Raw genomic sequence first — 15,964 nt, forward strand, 5'->3', positions numbered from 1 at the left:
CTCCTCCCCCCGCACCCCCAAGGGCTCACAAACCGCCGGGACCCAAACCACGTCCACCCAGCTCGCGGGACGTGAACGCTTGGTCCTCGTTTAACGAAAGGCCGGTTTTCCTTCACCTTCAGCCCCAAGGAGAGGTTAGCTGCCGAAGCGCGGGGCTCTGGGGGCCCATCCGGCCTTTGGGAGCAGGGAGGCTGAGGGTCTCGAGACCGCCTCTGCCCACACACTCCTCGGCACGGGGACGGCCACAGAGGCACACTTCACAAAGTCGCGAGCGGCCGTCCTCGCACCGGCCCCGAGCTGCCCGTTCGGGGGCACCGCCTGGACTTCCCGAAGCGCCGCGTCTCCACGCCAGCACGGCTGTCCCTCCAAGTGGCACCCAGACACGCCTGCCGCACGGCTCACCACCCAGGCGGCCACCGGGCGTGTGGCTCCGTGCTCCTCCTCCGGTCGGGCGCTCGAGCGGGGGGGCGGGTGGGCTGGGCAGCTCCAGGTGTGAAGGGGGGTGGCTCTGCCGACGGGCGGCCTCCCTGGGCCCCGCACCGTTCCCCCCACCGGGCGGAGGCCACCCGAGTGGGCCACCGAGGTTTCCTCCTCCCTCCACCCACACTCCCCCTGGCTCCCCCACCCGGCCCCGCCCCGTGGTTTGAGTCGTCTGCTCACCCCTCAACTCGAGACTCCCGACCCCCATCCCGGAAAGTGCTCCAGGGTCCTTCCAGCGGGGGGGCCGGGGGGGGGGGACGCCCTGAAGTCGAACCCTCCCTGACGGCTTCACCTGGGCCCAGGTCTCTAGCCTGTTCACTCCTTTGCTCAGACCCCCCAGGGGCTCCCGCCGCCACTCCCCCCCTCCCCCACCTCTGGGCCCCCCGAGACTCCCCCCGACTCCCCACGGCTCCTCCTCCCCCGCCCTGGGCCCACCTGCCACGGTGCCTTTCCAGCACACGGGGCACAGCCTGCCTGGACCGCAGTGCCCCCTCCCTGCCGACCCCTCACCTCCCCGCGAACCTAAGTGGGGTGGCCTGGGCTGGGGCTTCCCGAGAGCACAGACCCAGGACGGCCTCCTCCGTGCCTGACGGGCGGCTCTCAGGCAGCAGCCGGTCCAGCGGACGGATAGGAGAGGACGCTCTCCCCGTCCCGGCCACGCGTTCCCCGAGTGAGACTACACGACAAAGCAATTCCCTTAAGACAGAGAAGTGGCAGTCACGGTCAGGACTGTTCTGCGTAGCTCTCAGCCGAGAAAAAATTCAGGGCTATGAACAAGGCACCGTTTACAGAATCCCACCTTTCTAGAAAACATATTTTATGAATGGCATTTGAATGTACAAATGGGAAAAGAATAAATACTTCATCACCTGACCCCACGCCGCCGTGACACCGCAGGACCCTGCCGAGCGTTCAGGTGGGTTTTCGGAGCTCGGGAAGAAGCCCCAGAAGCCCCGGGGCTTTGGACCCCGGCCTGGGTGGGTCACCCGGGGCTCCCGGCCAGAGGGGATGCGGTGGTGGCCACACTGACGGCCTAGAAAGGGTTTCTGTGCAGCGTGACCCCAAGGCCCTTCTGAGGCCACAGCGATGGTGCCCCTCGTCCCCGGGCCCACCGCGCCCACCACGAGGCTGTGCCAGGGGCGTCCGCCCTCACACGCTCACAGGCGGCCAGGGCTCCTCTCTGCAAGAACCCGACAAACCGCTGGAGACTTCCAAGGAACCTTCCAGCACTCTGAGCGGGGGACAACAGGCCTCAGACCTGGTCCGCAAGGCCGCGGTTCACTTCCCGCCAACCCGTGGGTGGCTTCAGGTGGGCGAGAGGGCAGAAAAAACAGGACCAGCAGGCCGACGCCACGCCAGGTCCAAAGGCACGGCCACCCCGGCCCCCGGGACGGGAGCTGCCCGCACGCCACATCTGTACCACTCGCTGCCGGATGTCCCTCCAGACCCAGGAAACGAGGCCCGGCACCTTCTCCCGTCACGAGAGCCTTGCTGGCAGGCGGAGACCCGGTTTCTTGCCCGACCAAAGCCCCCGGCCACGGGCGGCCGACGGCGGGAAGAAACACCGAGCACAGACACACGCCGTGGCTCACGTGGCTGCGGGCTGTGTCTGTGACCCTGAAGAGGGCTTATCTGGTAGCCTGGCCGGTCGGACAGGGGCAGGAGCCACCCGAGGGAACTCGCGTGGTCAGAGAAAGCCCGAGAGTTCGCGTGTAAGGCGAGTCCAGGAGGTGGGGTCCACGGGGTGCCGGCTCAGTAGGCAACCTTCCAGTGCGTGGGCTGCTCGCACGCCTCCTCCAGGTCCCCACAGAACCGGTTGTATGTCGTCCGGGGGTCGAGCCCTAGAATCTCTCTCTCCTCGTGGATCCGGAAAGAAAACGTGGAGACCGAGGTCCCGATGAAGAACCTGCGAACCAGAGATCACGAGAGCCGCATGAGCGAGCTCACCCCCCCCAGCCCTGCCCGGCCTCGTGAGTCACCGTTGCCCAGGGGCCACAGGCCTGGCTGGGGCGGGGCTGGGGTGGGGGGTGCTGCCGAGAGGCCCCAGGTCCTGCACGGGCGCCGACTCGAGTCCCCTGCAGGATTCTGGCTGCTTGAGGTGGGGGCTCAGAGCTGGGCTTGGACCTCTGAGGGCAGAGAGGCGTCCCCATGCCATCTGCTCAGCACGGGGGAGGCCCCGGCCCGCAGCCCGGCAGGCACAGTTGGGACCAACCGGGGCATACGCCAAGTGGCTCCGAGGGTCCTGCGGACGGAAACTAAGCTCCTCTCGGTTTCCCACCCCCCGCGGAGCGTGTGCGTCCCAGCCCTGCTCTTCCCCGGGGGCAGGCCTGCCTCTCGGGCAGTGACACAGAGCCCGCCCTCCCTTTCCGGAGGCCCTGTGTGTGCTCCTCGGTGACACGTGTGATCGAGGGGGTCACCGAGTCCAGGGGAGCAGGACCTCGAGGTGAAGGGACGCACAGGAGGGTCCAGGACAGGGCGCCGCGACGGGACCGGGGAGGAAGCCGGCGGGCGAGGACCGGACGGGGAGCACGACCCTCCGCGCGGGGCCGGGGAACGGGGGGGGGCCGCCCGCCAGAGGCTGAGGGGCGCGGGGCGCGGCGGGCGCGGCCGGCAGAGGCACCTGGCGTGCGAGCAGATCCACTGGTCGATGATGGCCACGCCACCGTCGCGGTACAGCTCCAGCTCCTCCCACGTGGGCTCGAACCTCACCATCTCGGGCAACAGCCGTCTCAGCTCCTCGTGTTCTGCGGAGTGGAGGAGGGCGGACGCGCTGGGGTCGCGGCTCCCGGACGCGTGTGCTGCGCCGGCTCCGCACGGGCCGGCGGAAACGGGCAAGAGGACCGGCCGCGGGAGCCGCCGCTGCCCTCCCGGCTCGGGCCGAGGCTCACGCGCGGGCCCGGGGCTGCCGCGGCCTAACCGGGGGCAGCGGACGCGGACGGAGCCGGAGCCACGTACCCTTCCTGACGGCGTCCGTGGCCACGAACACCTTGTCCAGCTGGTGGGTCTTCATGAGGCTGCGGATCTTCTTCACGGCCCCGTCCAGACTGGGCACGTCCTCCCTGTGGCCCCAGATGAAATCTTTCCTCCTCAGGTGAACCGCGAGGTACGGACCCCCCAGCGAGGACCCCAGCTTGACCTGGCAAAGGACGGGGACCGCTGAGGGACCTGCGTGCGGCTGGCACGCGGGACACGGAGGGGACACGTTGTCCATGTGGCAGCACCACGCTCCGCGGGCGTCAGGCCAGATGTCTCTCCAAGACCGCGAAGTGACTAATTACCACACACCCTTTAACTGAGTGAAACAAAAAAGGTAAAGGAAACCCTGGAAAAAAGTACAAAACTAGGGAAAAGGGTCTATTCGCTACGGTGCTTTTCCAGTAAACATCACGTAACGACCGAGGGATCGCTGCCGGAACGGTGCCGCTCCACGCGCGGCCGGCCCCGTGGACAGCGCCACTCGAACGCGCTCCCGGGAAATGCTCAGCAACGACGCCCGCTTGAGACAGCCACGTGTCATTTGTTGAAAACGAGTTACATGAAAACCACACCCTCAGAAAAAACTTTCTAAAACAAGGGTGACCCTTTTGGTGAGTCTGGTTTGGCCGCTCTCAGAAAAATCTCGCCTTTTCTTTCTCTGTTGTCCTCACGTCAGGAGGGAAACGCTGACCGTCCCCGTCCGTGTTCGCCGCCCGGTTTTACTCCCGGAACTCGAGGAACTCCGGCAGAAACGGAACCGGGCCCTGGGCCGGCGCTGGGACAAGGGGACCCTCCTGACGCACATCCCCGAGCGAGAAAGCGTGGGGGCGCTACCTTCATCTTGGTCCAGTCCTCCTCGAAGGGGATCCTGTCGGCTTCGTCCGTGGAGTTCAGGTACTTGCTCCTGAACTCGTCCCCCACGGCCCGCAGGTGCTTGGCGAACACCATGCTCCGCCGGGTCTGCGGGTGCAGAGAGCAGCGCCCCGCTGAGTGCCCCACCCCATCGGCCCCCCGGCAGGCGCCCCAAGCCCCACCTGCATCCCGAGGCCGGCCTGAGAGTCCGAGGGGGGCGCCGGATGCTGGGGACGCCGAGCCGACACTCCCGGAGGTCAACCGGGGACGGGATCCTAAGAGGGTCTGGCGGTGACGGGTCACCAACCGGCAAAAGGCCGGACCGCGAGCGACCGGGACCACCACCACGGGCACAGGGTGAGATGCTCGGACAGGTGCCCTGCCTGGGGGGGTGGGGCTCGGGTCAAGAGAACGTGGCTGGCCGGAGGGAGTTGGCAGCCTCGCAGCTAACAGGGGACCACGGTGCCGACGAGAGGCGGAGAGCCACGAGGGTGGCCGTGACGAGGCACCTCTCTGCTTTGGAGACGACCTGCTCAGGGGGCACCCGGGTCAGGGAGCGGGGGTCTCTCCGGGGTCCTCCGGACAGGCGCCTAACCTCTACCTGGCTCCCCGCGGGAGCTCTACGCCTACGTCTACACAGGGCAGACCTCCGGAGCAGGGCAGGCGTGGAACCCACTTCCTCAGGCTCCTGCCGCGTCAAGGCGACAGGGAGGCGCACGCGCCCAGCACGCACACAGGCCAGTCAACAGCACGGCAGGTGCGGGCGGCACTCACGTCCCAGTACTCCTTCCCGCCGTAGTGGTCGTGCAGAAGGTTCTCGGCTCTGTCCAGCATCACTGACCTGTTTCCAAACAAGACAAAAAGCGTTTAATTTTAAGACAATTCTATTCGCCTGCTCCAGGGATTGTCTGGGAAGGAAGCCGGGAGCCCACCGGGACACGCCTGGGCCGGAGACCTCCACACACGCTCCTGCGGGCGACCGTGAGCACCGTGAGGGTTCTCTCCTGTCCCAGCCACCGCACTGGGGGTCAGCAACCCTGCTGTCACCACTGACGAGAGAAACACCGCAGACAAAGCGAGCAAGTGGGACTAGTCAGCGGTTCTGGGAAAACACAGCCCCAGAGACAGCTCACACAGGAGCACAGAAATGGCTCGATTTTGTAATTTTGGAAGATCTGCTATGTAACTGGCCACATGTGGAAGACAAAACCGCGTGATGACAGATACCACAATCGTGTGGTCAGTCAGACCACACTCCTGTTTAAAAAAAAAAATCATTTTAACGACACAGGGCTCGGTGCCCCTCAGCACGTCTGCTTTTCAAGCCCCGAACTAGCACCTTTTTCACAGAACACTCAACTCCTTCCTTGCACAACGAGGGACAACGAGGGACAGAGCAGCCCCTTCCCGAGGCGATCAAAGAATCCCCAGTGTCAGAGCACACAGAAGGGACACTCCAGAAAGGGCCGCGTCCACTCCAGCCTGGACAATGCAGGGCACAAATCTGGGGAAAGGCGACCAGCCTCCTCCTCTCTCCTGGTCCCCAACCGTGCGTCCTGAGTGGTACGGGGCACCGGGGAGGCCACAGCCCCTCCTCTGACCACCGTGAGGTCCGGCTCCGAGAAGGCTGCGCGGGAGACCTGACCGCAGGCGGGACAGGAGCCCTCCAGGACCAGGCTGCAGTGGGCCATCTCAAAACCTCCCGAGCCTGCCACTCCTCTCCCGTCCCTGTTCTCACCCTGCTTCAGCCACACCGGGCGGTCACCGGGACAGGTGAGGTAGGGGAACGAATAAGGTCAGCGCTCTCTTCCAGTCGGGCCTGCAGCCCCCGGGCCATGCCGCCCTCGCCATGCCGATATCTAGCTCCACCCTTGCCTCAGGCAGGAGAGCCAGACCCCTCCACCGCCTGCGTCGGGACTGGAGACCCTCCCATCAGCTCCCACCGTGAAGTGGCTGAGAAGCCCGTGCGAGGCTGTACTGGCAGCACAGACCCCCAGGACACGGGTACAGCCAACCTATACCTGGGCCCTCCCTGGGGACGTGCGACTGCCTCTGCCCCAGCCCCACCTCGCTGTGGAAGGACGACCAGGTGCAGGGTGGGGACAAGCTCCACCTCTCCAGTGACCCTGCACAGTCCAGGAGGGCCTCTGATGCCAACAGGACAGTGTGCAGGCACACACATGTGCATACACGCATATGATATGTGCACGTGCAGCACACATCCACGTGCACATGCATACACACACATGCACGCACAGCGCACACGCAGCACACATCCACGTGCACATGCATACACACACATGCACGCACAGCGCACACGCAGCACACATCCACGTGCACATGCACAGCGCACACGCGACACATGTATGCAGGCACACACACACAGTGCACATACAGCACACATGTACACACGCACCCACACACATGCACGCACTGTGCACACAGCACGTATGTGTGCACATTGTGCACACGCAGCACGCACAGCGCACACGCAGGCACACCCACGCACGCGCTCACCCATTCACTGGCCGGCCACGAGCGGACCCTGCAGGCTCGTACCTCGCTGACGTGTTTCTCAAAAGCACAGGCGCCATGATTGAAGCCGAGCCTTGAACGGACAAACAGGAGACGTTTAAAGCTCTTGTCTCTTCGTAACCCCAAAACCATCCTCTGGAAAACAAGATCCCCGGTGCCTCCGTTCATTGGTTTTCACACAGGAAACCAGTAAACCCCAGATGCACGTGTGTACGGCTCAATCTAGGCAGACCCGACGATCTCGCGGTGAAAACCTCCCGCTCGTGATCACAGGTAGTGACGTTCCGGTGAAAACTCATAAGGAACCATAAATCTCAGCGGACTTGAGCAGACCGGTGGGGCTCCATCTGGACGGCTGTCAGGGGAAGGGGGCGGTGGAGGGCAGCTTCACGGTGCCAGAGGCCCGGCGGTAACAACCCTACGACAGCCGTGTCCCTCTGAGGGGCTCCCATAGCAACGAGTTTCTAGAACCCGGGTATTCTGGTGCTTCACCCACAGGTGCTGCCGAGGAGACAGCCCCTCCTTGGGGAAGTCTTCTGATGGCTGCTTCCGTCTGGGTGACCAGACTGCCATCTCCCCGGCCACATTCAAATGCGCTGAACGCAGCTTAGCTGTGTCAAGGTGGCCCGGGTCCCCACCCCTGTAACCGGGGATGGGGGCCGCTGCACAGGCCAGGCGGGGAAGGGGACCCTCCCGCCGGGGGCCCAGCGGCCGCACCTGTAGTACCCGTGCTTGTCTTGTGCGTAGAGCAGCGGGTCAATGCAGGGCCGCTCGTCAATCTTCTCCTCCCAAGTCCCTTCCTTCCACCCCTCCGCGTAGCTTTGCAGGACGAACACCTGGTCAATGAAGGGCCCGCCGGACTCTGGAAGAGGCCAAGAACTGACAGTGAACAGGAACCGGAAGCGCGCGTGTGGGCACGTGTCGGACGGCCGCTGGTACAGACAGGGGATTACTGCTTTACTTAATCCCACCTTCTCCCTGCAGGGCTGCAGAAAGCTTACAGAAGCAGAGACAGGACACAACAAGGGACAACAGGGACGAGGTCCCTAGAGTGGGTGAAAGGGGCTGCCTCAGGGCAGTGGAGCTCGTCCAGGCCCTGGCCGCTCCCAGGGGCCCCTCTTACAGCAGCGGGACCTGCCCTCGGCGCTCAGCCCTCCTCTGCCGCACCCCCCAACCCAGTCCTCACGACGGCCACTGGCCCCACACACTCTGTCCACCCTGCTGTCCCTCAAGCACATCGGTGTGCCCCCTTCCCACGACCTCTGTATGGGCTGTCCCTGCGTGGACCATCCTCGCCTGGACCGCTCCCCTTCAGGGCTCACCCTTGACCCCTGTGACACCATTCAAATCGCACCTCCCCGGGACAGCCTCCCGCCCCACACCCCACCCCACTCTCTTTTTTTTTTTTTTTTTTTTTTTTTTTTTTTTTTTTTTTTAAATTTTTTTTTCAACGTTTTTTATTTATTTTTGGGACAGAGAGAGAGACAGAGCATGAACGGGGGAGGGGCAGAGAGAGAGGGAGACACAGAATTGGAAACAGGCTCCAGGCTCCGAGCCATCAGCCCAGAGCCTGACGCGGGGCTCGAACTCACGGACCGCGAGATCGTGACCTGGCTGAAGTCGGACGCTTAACCGACTGCGCCACCCAGGCGCCCCCACCCCACTCTCTTTTTGTCCGCATGACACTTCACCGCCTTGGACACCGCGTGCTTTAATTGCTTCTTCATCTGCCTCCACGCGCCCCACAGGAGCTCCAGGAGGGGAGGAGTCTGTGTCCGACCTCCCCACGGCCCACCGCGCCCACCCGGACCCAGGACATGCCTGCCACACCCACAGTGCTTCATCAAGACGTGCCCGGGGTGGATCGATGGAGCCCAGTCACGAGAGAGCCGCATCAAGAGGAATTCTGGCGTCTCTTCCACATTTCCCTCGCTCGGGGGCCGCACTGCTGGCGGGGCCTGGCCCCAGCCCTCCTGGGGCTCCTCTCGCAGTGACGGGAAGGGAGGTGGCACCGAGAGGCTAAGACGCCCGGTGCCCTGGTGCACATCCTCAATCCCTGCCCCCGTCTGCAGTGAGAGAGGGTGGAACAGTCGAGGCCAGCCGGGCGGGGTGGAGGCCAAGCCGTCCGCCTGCTCCGCGGCACTCAGGGCTCTCCAACTTCCTGTCCCCTCTGCTTCGGCTCCAGGCTTGGGGCCTCCAGAGCCGCAGGGTGGGCAGCAGCCCTTCCGCCCTGCACACCCCCCCCCCCCCCCCCGCTGAGCACGCTCTCACGTGGCTGAGGCCCGGCCCTGTCCTGATGTCCACCCATCAAGAAACCCTCAGGCCACAGCCCTTCGTGGAGGTGAAGGGCAGTTTCTCTGGGAGGCTCCATGACCTGTGGGTCAGACGAAGGCTGAGGCTGATTCCCAGACTAAGTCGAGTCAGACTAAACACCCAGCTGCATCTCTCATCTTGGCTCTGAGAGAGATGCATTCCAAGAAGATGTTTTACGGGGCGCCTGGGTGGCGCAGTCGGTTAAGCGTCCGACTTCAGCCAGGTCACGATCTCGCGGTCCGTGAGTTCGAGCCCCGCGTCAGGCTCTGGGCTGATGGCTCGGAGCCTGGAGCCTGTTTCCGATTCTGTGTCTCCCTCTCTCTCTGCTCCTCCCCCGTTCATGCTCTGTCTCTCTCTGTCCCAAAAATAAATAAACGTTGAAAAAAAAAAAAAAAAAGAAGATGTTTTACAAGCCTCAGTTTGCTTCTTGCCCGTGAGTGAAGATATCAGAAAACACGGCCTATGTTGTTCCATGGCCGCAGCACTCCCAGGACTGACCCCGACACAGGAACATTCCGAAGTGACCAGGTCTGCCGCGCAGTGAGAAGTGGAAAAACGAAGACGTGCCAGCCGCAGCAGGAGCTCCACAGACCATGGCACCCGCTCACGACGGCCTGCGCCTCCCTCTGCCAGACTAAGGTGGCAGCAAAAACGTGGCAGTGCCTTTTTAAGCTTAGGTCTTCTAAAGAAAGCAATGCTAAGCTGTAAATACTCTCATTCTAAGAATATTTCCAGCTTCTCTCTCTTAAAAACAATGAAACAGACCGGGCAGGCCTAAGTGGAACGAGACGTTATGACGAGCGCTGCAGGGAGGCCCCAGGGTCAACGCCTGCCTGCCTGCCTGCCGTGTGGCGTCCTGCTTCCCCATCTCGCTTCCCCTCGGGGACACAGGGCCCTCCCTGCACACGAGCACGGCCTGCTGGGGCCACGCCTGGCCTCCGGACCAGCAGCCACAGCTCTGAGCGCCCTCCGCTGGCTCGCCAGCCGCCCCAGCTTTCAGAGACAAGGGGACACACAGTTCATGGAGATCTATCTCCCGAGATAAATTAGAGGAAGACCAAGGTCACCGGGAGTGCGGAATCGGGAAACAGAAGCAGGCCCCCCCTGCAGAGCGAGTGTCACCACAACGGGCGTGCCACACACAGCGGGCTGGCTGGTGCTTCCTGCACCACCACCTCGGCGGCCTCACCTGCGATGAACTGCTCGTACTCAACCACGGGGATGTTTCTGTTCAGACTCGGAAGATCAAAGAAGTCGGACCACGGGATCCGGACCTGGTGAATGTCCGGGCTCTGCCAGTGATAGAGGCGGCCCCAGGGGGGCAGCACCAGCACCCACTCCTCGGTCTTCAGCAGCGTCTTCAGCAGGGAGGCAACGCGGATGTAGACGTCCCTGCGGAGGTTGAAGCCCTCTGGGGGGTTGACGTCATACAGAAGATACCTAGAAGGGAGGGGCAGGAGCGAGGTTCTTCCACGCTGAGTCTTCTGGACACAAAGCCCAGAGGCGCCCCCAGTGCCTATGGGGCAGGATCTGGGCACTCGGAGCGGCTGGTAGTTCACTGTCGCCGCCAACCCCTTTCTGTACAACCAATTACTTCTAGAGCCCGTGAGTAGGAACGGCACGCATCTTAGCACCCTTTAATGGCCGGCAGAAATTCAGTGAGACCGGCAGTCTTACCAACCAGAGCCTGAGGATCAGTCCTCCAGCGGTACCCAGACGTTTTGGTCTACCGACCCCTTCACACTCTTCACAATTACTGAAGACCCCACAGGACTGTTGTTCATGTGGGTTACATCTACTCATCGTGCCGGTGTTAGAAGTTACGAACTTAAAACGCATGTATTATTCACCTAAAATCATGATAATAAGCTATTACGTGATGTGGTTCTTAATATTTTTAAATGAAAAACAAGTATATTTTTCTAAACAAAAAGAATTAGTGAGAAGAATGACAATGTAATTTTTGTAACTCTTTTTGGTCTAGCGATAACTGGATTTTCACATCCGCTTCCGCATTCAACCTGTTGAGCTATCGCAGGTCAGATGGCCTCAAGAAAACCCCCACTGTAGACTCACGAGAGAACGACTTAAAAAAAGGTGGATAAATAACATCCTGATGTTCCTACCAAAATGGCTCTGACACCTCAGGGCTCCCTGGACACACTTCGAGAACCACCGCACTACCGAAACACCTCTCCCTTCTCGGCACTGGTTTTTCCACAACTTCCCTTACTACCGATGAAACTGTGTTGTAACGCCCAGCTTGAGCCTCCAGATCTCCCCAAGACCACCAACAGAGGGGGAACCCCTTTACCACCTCTACATCCAGCATGCAGTGCACGGTCTGTTTCGTCCAAACCCTCAGTAATTGCTGGACGGCACAGACACTTGTTTTTTGAATCCCTGAGACTTTTATCTAGGGAACATCCACCAACTGGATGGAGCCTGGAAGATTCCGTGCAGATAAACAAAGCCGAGCTCTTACGAACATCTGACTCGGGTCTCCTCCAACCCAGGGCAAGAACCCGCATCATCTAACAGGGGCGCCCGGGCCTGCCCCTTAAGGCTCACCCACAGCCAGCCCTTCCCGGGGCTCCGGAGGCCCAGCAGCCCGGGGCAACCTTGACTCGCGCACGGAGGCTGAAAACCCGGGGAGGGTCAGAGGGTAACGGGGTGAGGGGGTGAGGGCACTGGAGGCTCCGCCCCGCGCCCCCCCCCGCACCGGCCCGCTGTCCTCGGTCCCGATCCCCGCCCCCCGACCACAGGTGCCCCGCCACAGGAGTCCCACGCTTTTACCGTCTGCGGGACGCCGCCCCCGACAGGATGTCGGCCGCCGACTGGCCGGGCCAGAACTCCTCGCCCGAGGCCGAGGCCGGCGGCCAAGACACCGCTCCCAGCAGCAGGAGTAAGACGACGCCGAGCGCCGCCATGGCCCCAACGGCCACACACTTCCGGCGGCCGCGCTCCGCCCCGGAAGCGCACGCACGCCCGTCCCACCGGAGCGCGTCTCCTGAAGCCTTGGCAACGCCACGAACGTCTTGCGTCATCCCGCGGATGGGAGTCTCCCGGACGGAAGATGCTGGGAGGTGCGTCCGGGAGCGCTGACGTCCTCGCCTGCGGGCCGCGTGGAGTGGAGACCGGGGCGGGGGCGGGGGCGGGGCTATGGGCGGGGGTCAGAGGACCTGTGGGCGGGGCCTCGCGTCCGCGAGCGCGTAGTCTTGGGCCACGAGAGGGGTGGAGGCCCGGACGGGGCCGGACTTGTGGGCGGGGCCAGAGGGCCTGGGGGCCGGTCGAGTCTGTGGGCGGGGCTGCGCGGACGTCCTCGCCTGCGGCCCTGCGAGGTGGAAGCCGGGGTGGTGCCGGACCTGTGGGCGGGGCCAGAGGGCCTGTGGGCGGGGCCGCGCCGCGTGGAGCGCAGTTCCAGGCCGGGTTTGGCAGGCGGTCTCAGCGTCTGATCAGCGACCGGGGGGGGGGGGGGGGAGGGGGGGGGGGGGGAGGGGGGGGGGCGGGCAGCAGCCTTCGGGCTTCGGGCGAGCAAGCCACAGGACTGACCCGAGGGCCTCACGGCTGGCTAGGTACGACACCCGAGCCGCAGACCCGCCAGGCGCGGTGACCCGCAGAGCGGGCGCTGCTCGGGCGGTTTCCGAGATGACAAGGTGTCTCTTAAAGGGAGAGGGTGGAGTGGAGGCCGTCAGGGTGGGTGTCTCACTGTGGAAAACCACAGTGCAAGGGCTGCAGAGTGTCCCCTTTGTGTTTGAAGAGCACAGCACATTCGAGGGGATGGGGTCGAAGCTGAATATGAGGGAGCCGGGACTTGGCGGTCACCAGACAAGCGGCTCCTGTGCCCTGACCCCTATTCAGCCCAGGTCTGCACCCCAGGTGCAGACTCTGCGGTGGTGGAGCGCAGGGGTCCCCTCAGGAACCTCATTCCAGGGCGAGGGGCCTTGCTTCGCCGCCCCTCACTGCAGCCCCTTCCTTCGCCAGCACCGCCACCCCTGCCCCGGGAGTAAGTGCCCAGAGCCCCTGCGCTGTGACAGGTGCTTAACTCCTGGTGGCTCCTGCGCGAGAGGGACCGGTGGGGGAACTGGAGCCTCTGTAGTTCCTGGCATGAAGTGCACCCTTCCGTGCCCAGGGGGCAGGCCAGCCTCAGCCCCTGCCAGCAGCGAAGGGACCTGGTGGGGAGGCGGGGCGGGCAGTGAGGGAGGAAGGAATGGTAGGAAGATGGGGACTGCAGCTCCTGCCGGCGCTGCCCCGTCTGCAGGCTCCTCCTTGCGTGGAGTCACTACACGTCTTTATTGTTCCGGACACTCTTAGTTGGAGGTGTCTAGCAGCAGGTGGGTCTGCCGGCTGTCCCTCCGCGTGCAGACCACACCCCAGTGCACTGATTTGTGCCGCAGGAGGGGCTTAGTAAAGACATCTTCTGAAAACATACTTTTTTTGTCTTTAAGTTTATTTATCGTGAGAGACCGCGAGCAGGGGAGGGGCAGAGAGGAGAGAGAATCCCAAGCAGGCTCTGTGCTGCCATCTCAGCGCCGAACTCGAGGCTCCATCTCACCAACCGAACCGTGAGATCGTGACCCGAGCCGAGCCGAAATCAAGACTTGGATGCTTAACTGACTGAGCCACTCAGGTGTCCCAAAACGTTTTCTTAAAGGAGTTTTTATCATGAGTTTTCAAGCATTCACGGAAACAGGAGGACGTGAGGGCCTGTATGCCCACCTCCAGATTCAACACTTTCTCATCCCGCCACACTTCTCCAACCCTTTCTTCTTGTTTTTCCTATACTGTTTTAAAGCAAATGATTGACATCAAGTTGTCTCATTTCAAATATTTCCACGTGTGTCTCTAAGAAATAGGACAGTTTTTCACACAGCCACAATCATTATCCCACCTAAAAATTTATTGATTTTGCTGTAATATCATGAAAAATACTGTCCGCATGCGTGGGTCCCTAGTTGTTTCAAATGCCCTTTATTACAACAGATGTGTTCCAATTAGGATCAGGGTTGTCCAGAGACAGAAACGATAGAACATAGAGATATATCTGAGGACACTTATTACAGGAATTGGCTCCCTGGGTTATGGAGGCCCGAGGCCTCGCGATCCGAGTCTGCAAGCTGGAGGCCTGGGAAAGCTGGTGTTGGTCAGTCCTGCCGTCCAAAGGCCTGAGAACCGGGAGCTCCACTGTGTGAGGCAGGAGAAGACGGATGTTCCAGCTCAATAGGGAAAGAGAATCCGTGCTTCCTCCTCCTTGTGGTTCTATTCAGGCCCTTGAGGCACTGGGTGAGGCCCACCCACCTTGGGGAGCACAATTTTACTGGGTCTACCAATTCAAATGCTAATCTCTCCCGGAAACTTCCTCACAGACACACCCAGAAATGGATTTTTTACCAGCTCTGTGGGCGCCCGCCCTTAGCCCAGTCTAGCTGACACATAAAATTAACCACCACAGGCTCCTGGTTTTAATTGGCCCCCTGGCAGCTCAGCCCCCCTTTCCCCTCCCTCCCTCCTCTCCCGTCCCCTCCCCTCCTCCCTCTCCCTCCCTCTCCCTCCCTCTCCCCTCCTGCCTGTGCTGATTAACCCCTGGATTCTGTTCCTTACTGGGAATGACCCTGGAGAGGTTTGTGAGTCTTTCATTAAGAGAAAAAGGAAATCTTTGTTAAAAAAAAAAAAAAAAGTAACTGAATTCCTTCTTGCCCTGCACATCCGGAGTCATAGTTAAGGTTTCCTGCCTCAGTGTGAAGTCAGAGCGCTCACGCCATCCCCCCACAGTGCACACTGGAGGGGACTTTGCCGCCAGAGGGCAAGAGAGCCCTTTGCTAGCGGGAAGGGAGGCGGAGGACAGCTGCCCCTGCTCCCTGGGCCTGAGGGAGGGGCTGGGAGGTGCTGTGACCGGCAGACACAAGGCCAGGCCAGGCCAGGCCAGGCCGCGTCCTACTCCTGCCCAGGCCCCCTCCAGCTCCCCGCAAGGATGAGCCCCAGGAGCTGGCCCTGAGGGGGAGCAGAAGGAAGCCCTTGGCTGGGGTCAGCAGGTGTGGTGTGTGCGTCCTGGGGTCTCACCTGTTAAAGCCCCCGTCTCAGGTCTCGGGAGGGTCAGCGCTGGACACCCCGGGTCCCAGCCTTGAGGCGGTGGAGACACGGAGGCCAGGAGTCTCTGAGGAGGGACGTAGAGAGTCTCCTGAAAGCTGGGAGTCCAGGCAAGGCCTTGCCAGAGCCGGCAAGGAATAGGGGGAAGGGGCCGCCTGGCCCCCACTCTGGTCGGTGGGGTGGGGTGGGGTGGAATGGGGAGCAGGGAGTGGGGCTGCCGGAGGTCACCAGTGCCCCTCTGTGGCCACAGCAAATTTGCAGTAGAGAAGAGCTGTGAACCCCTCACGTGGAGATGTGGGAGGCAGACACGGGCTGAGGAGACAACAGAGGGGGGTGCAGGTGTGGACTGGGGCCAAGAGCCACCCTGAGGAGTGGTTCTCCTGGGGAGCCACAGACGCCTCAGGGCACACAGCTCTCACACGATGGACACCCTGCTTGTCCATGCGAGAGGTGAGTTATCAGGATCCCCGTGCTGGAAGCTTCTGAGCCAGTGCAGAACCCCACCTCCTTGCTCGGGACAATTTCCTGGCAACCAGGGAGTCAGAAGCAGGAGATTTCTGGTTAGGCCATGAGCCACAGGGATTTTTTTCACAGGAGCTTCTGGGGGCCGCCTGCCAGGACTGCCCTCAAGGGACACCAAGTGACCGAGACATGAGGGCGTGCTGACTCCTGTGGTCAGCACTTGGGCCCAGTTTCCCCTCGTGACCTGCCCACAGCGGGG

General features: G+C 62.2%; 1 protein-coding gene across 2 annotated transcripts; it reads right to left on the minus strand.

Annotated features, from left to right (window-relative positions):
- Positions 1-1,264: 1,264 nt before the first annotated feature.
- POFUT2 (protein O-fucosyltransferase 2) lies at positions 1,265-12,119 on the minus strand. Of its 2 annotated transcripts, none has more exons than XM_086676160.1 (9): positions 11,953-12,119; positions 10,346-10,596; positions 7,561-7,705; positions 6,868-6,916; positions 5,083-5,149; positions 4,291-4,416; positions 3,436-3,616; positions 3,101-3,224; positions 1,265-2,386 (listed from the first exon to the last, which is right to left on the minus strand). In XM_086676160.1, the coding sequence occupies exons 1-9, from the start codon at positions 12,084-12,086 to the stop codon at positions 2,168-2,170; spliced, it is 1,296 nt and encodes a 431-aa protein (XP_086532286.1). In that variant the 5' UTR covers positions 12,087-12,119; the 3' UTR covers positions 1,265-2,167. The 2 variants fall into 2 exon arrangements, with proteins under 2 accessions (XP_086532286.1, XP_086532287.1); XM_086676161.1 differs by having other exon boundaries at positions 6,868-6,978; positions 11,953-12,118.
- Positions 12,120-15,964: the final 3,845 nt, after the last annotated feature.

The sequence above is a fragment of the Puma concolor genome, chromosome C2, assembly GCF_028749965.1.
Source record: "Puma concolor isolate L17-30 chromosome C2, mPumCon1.1.hap2, whole genome shotgun sequence".
NCBI lineage: Eukaryota > Metazoa > Chordata > Mammalia > Carnivora > Felidae > Puma > Puma concolor.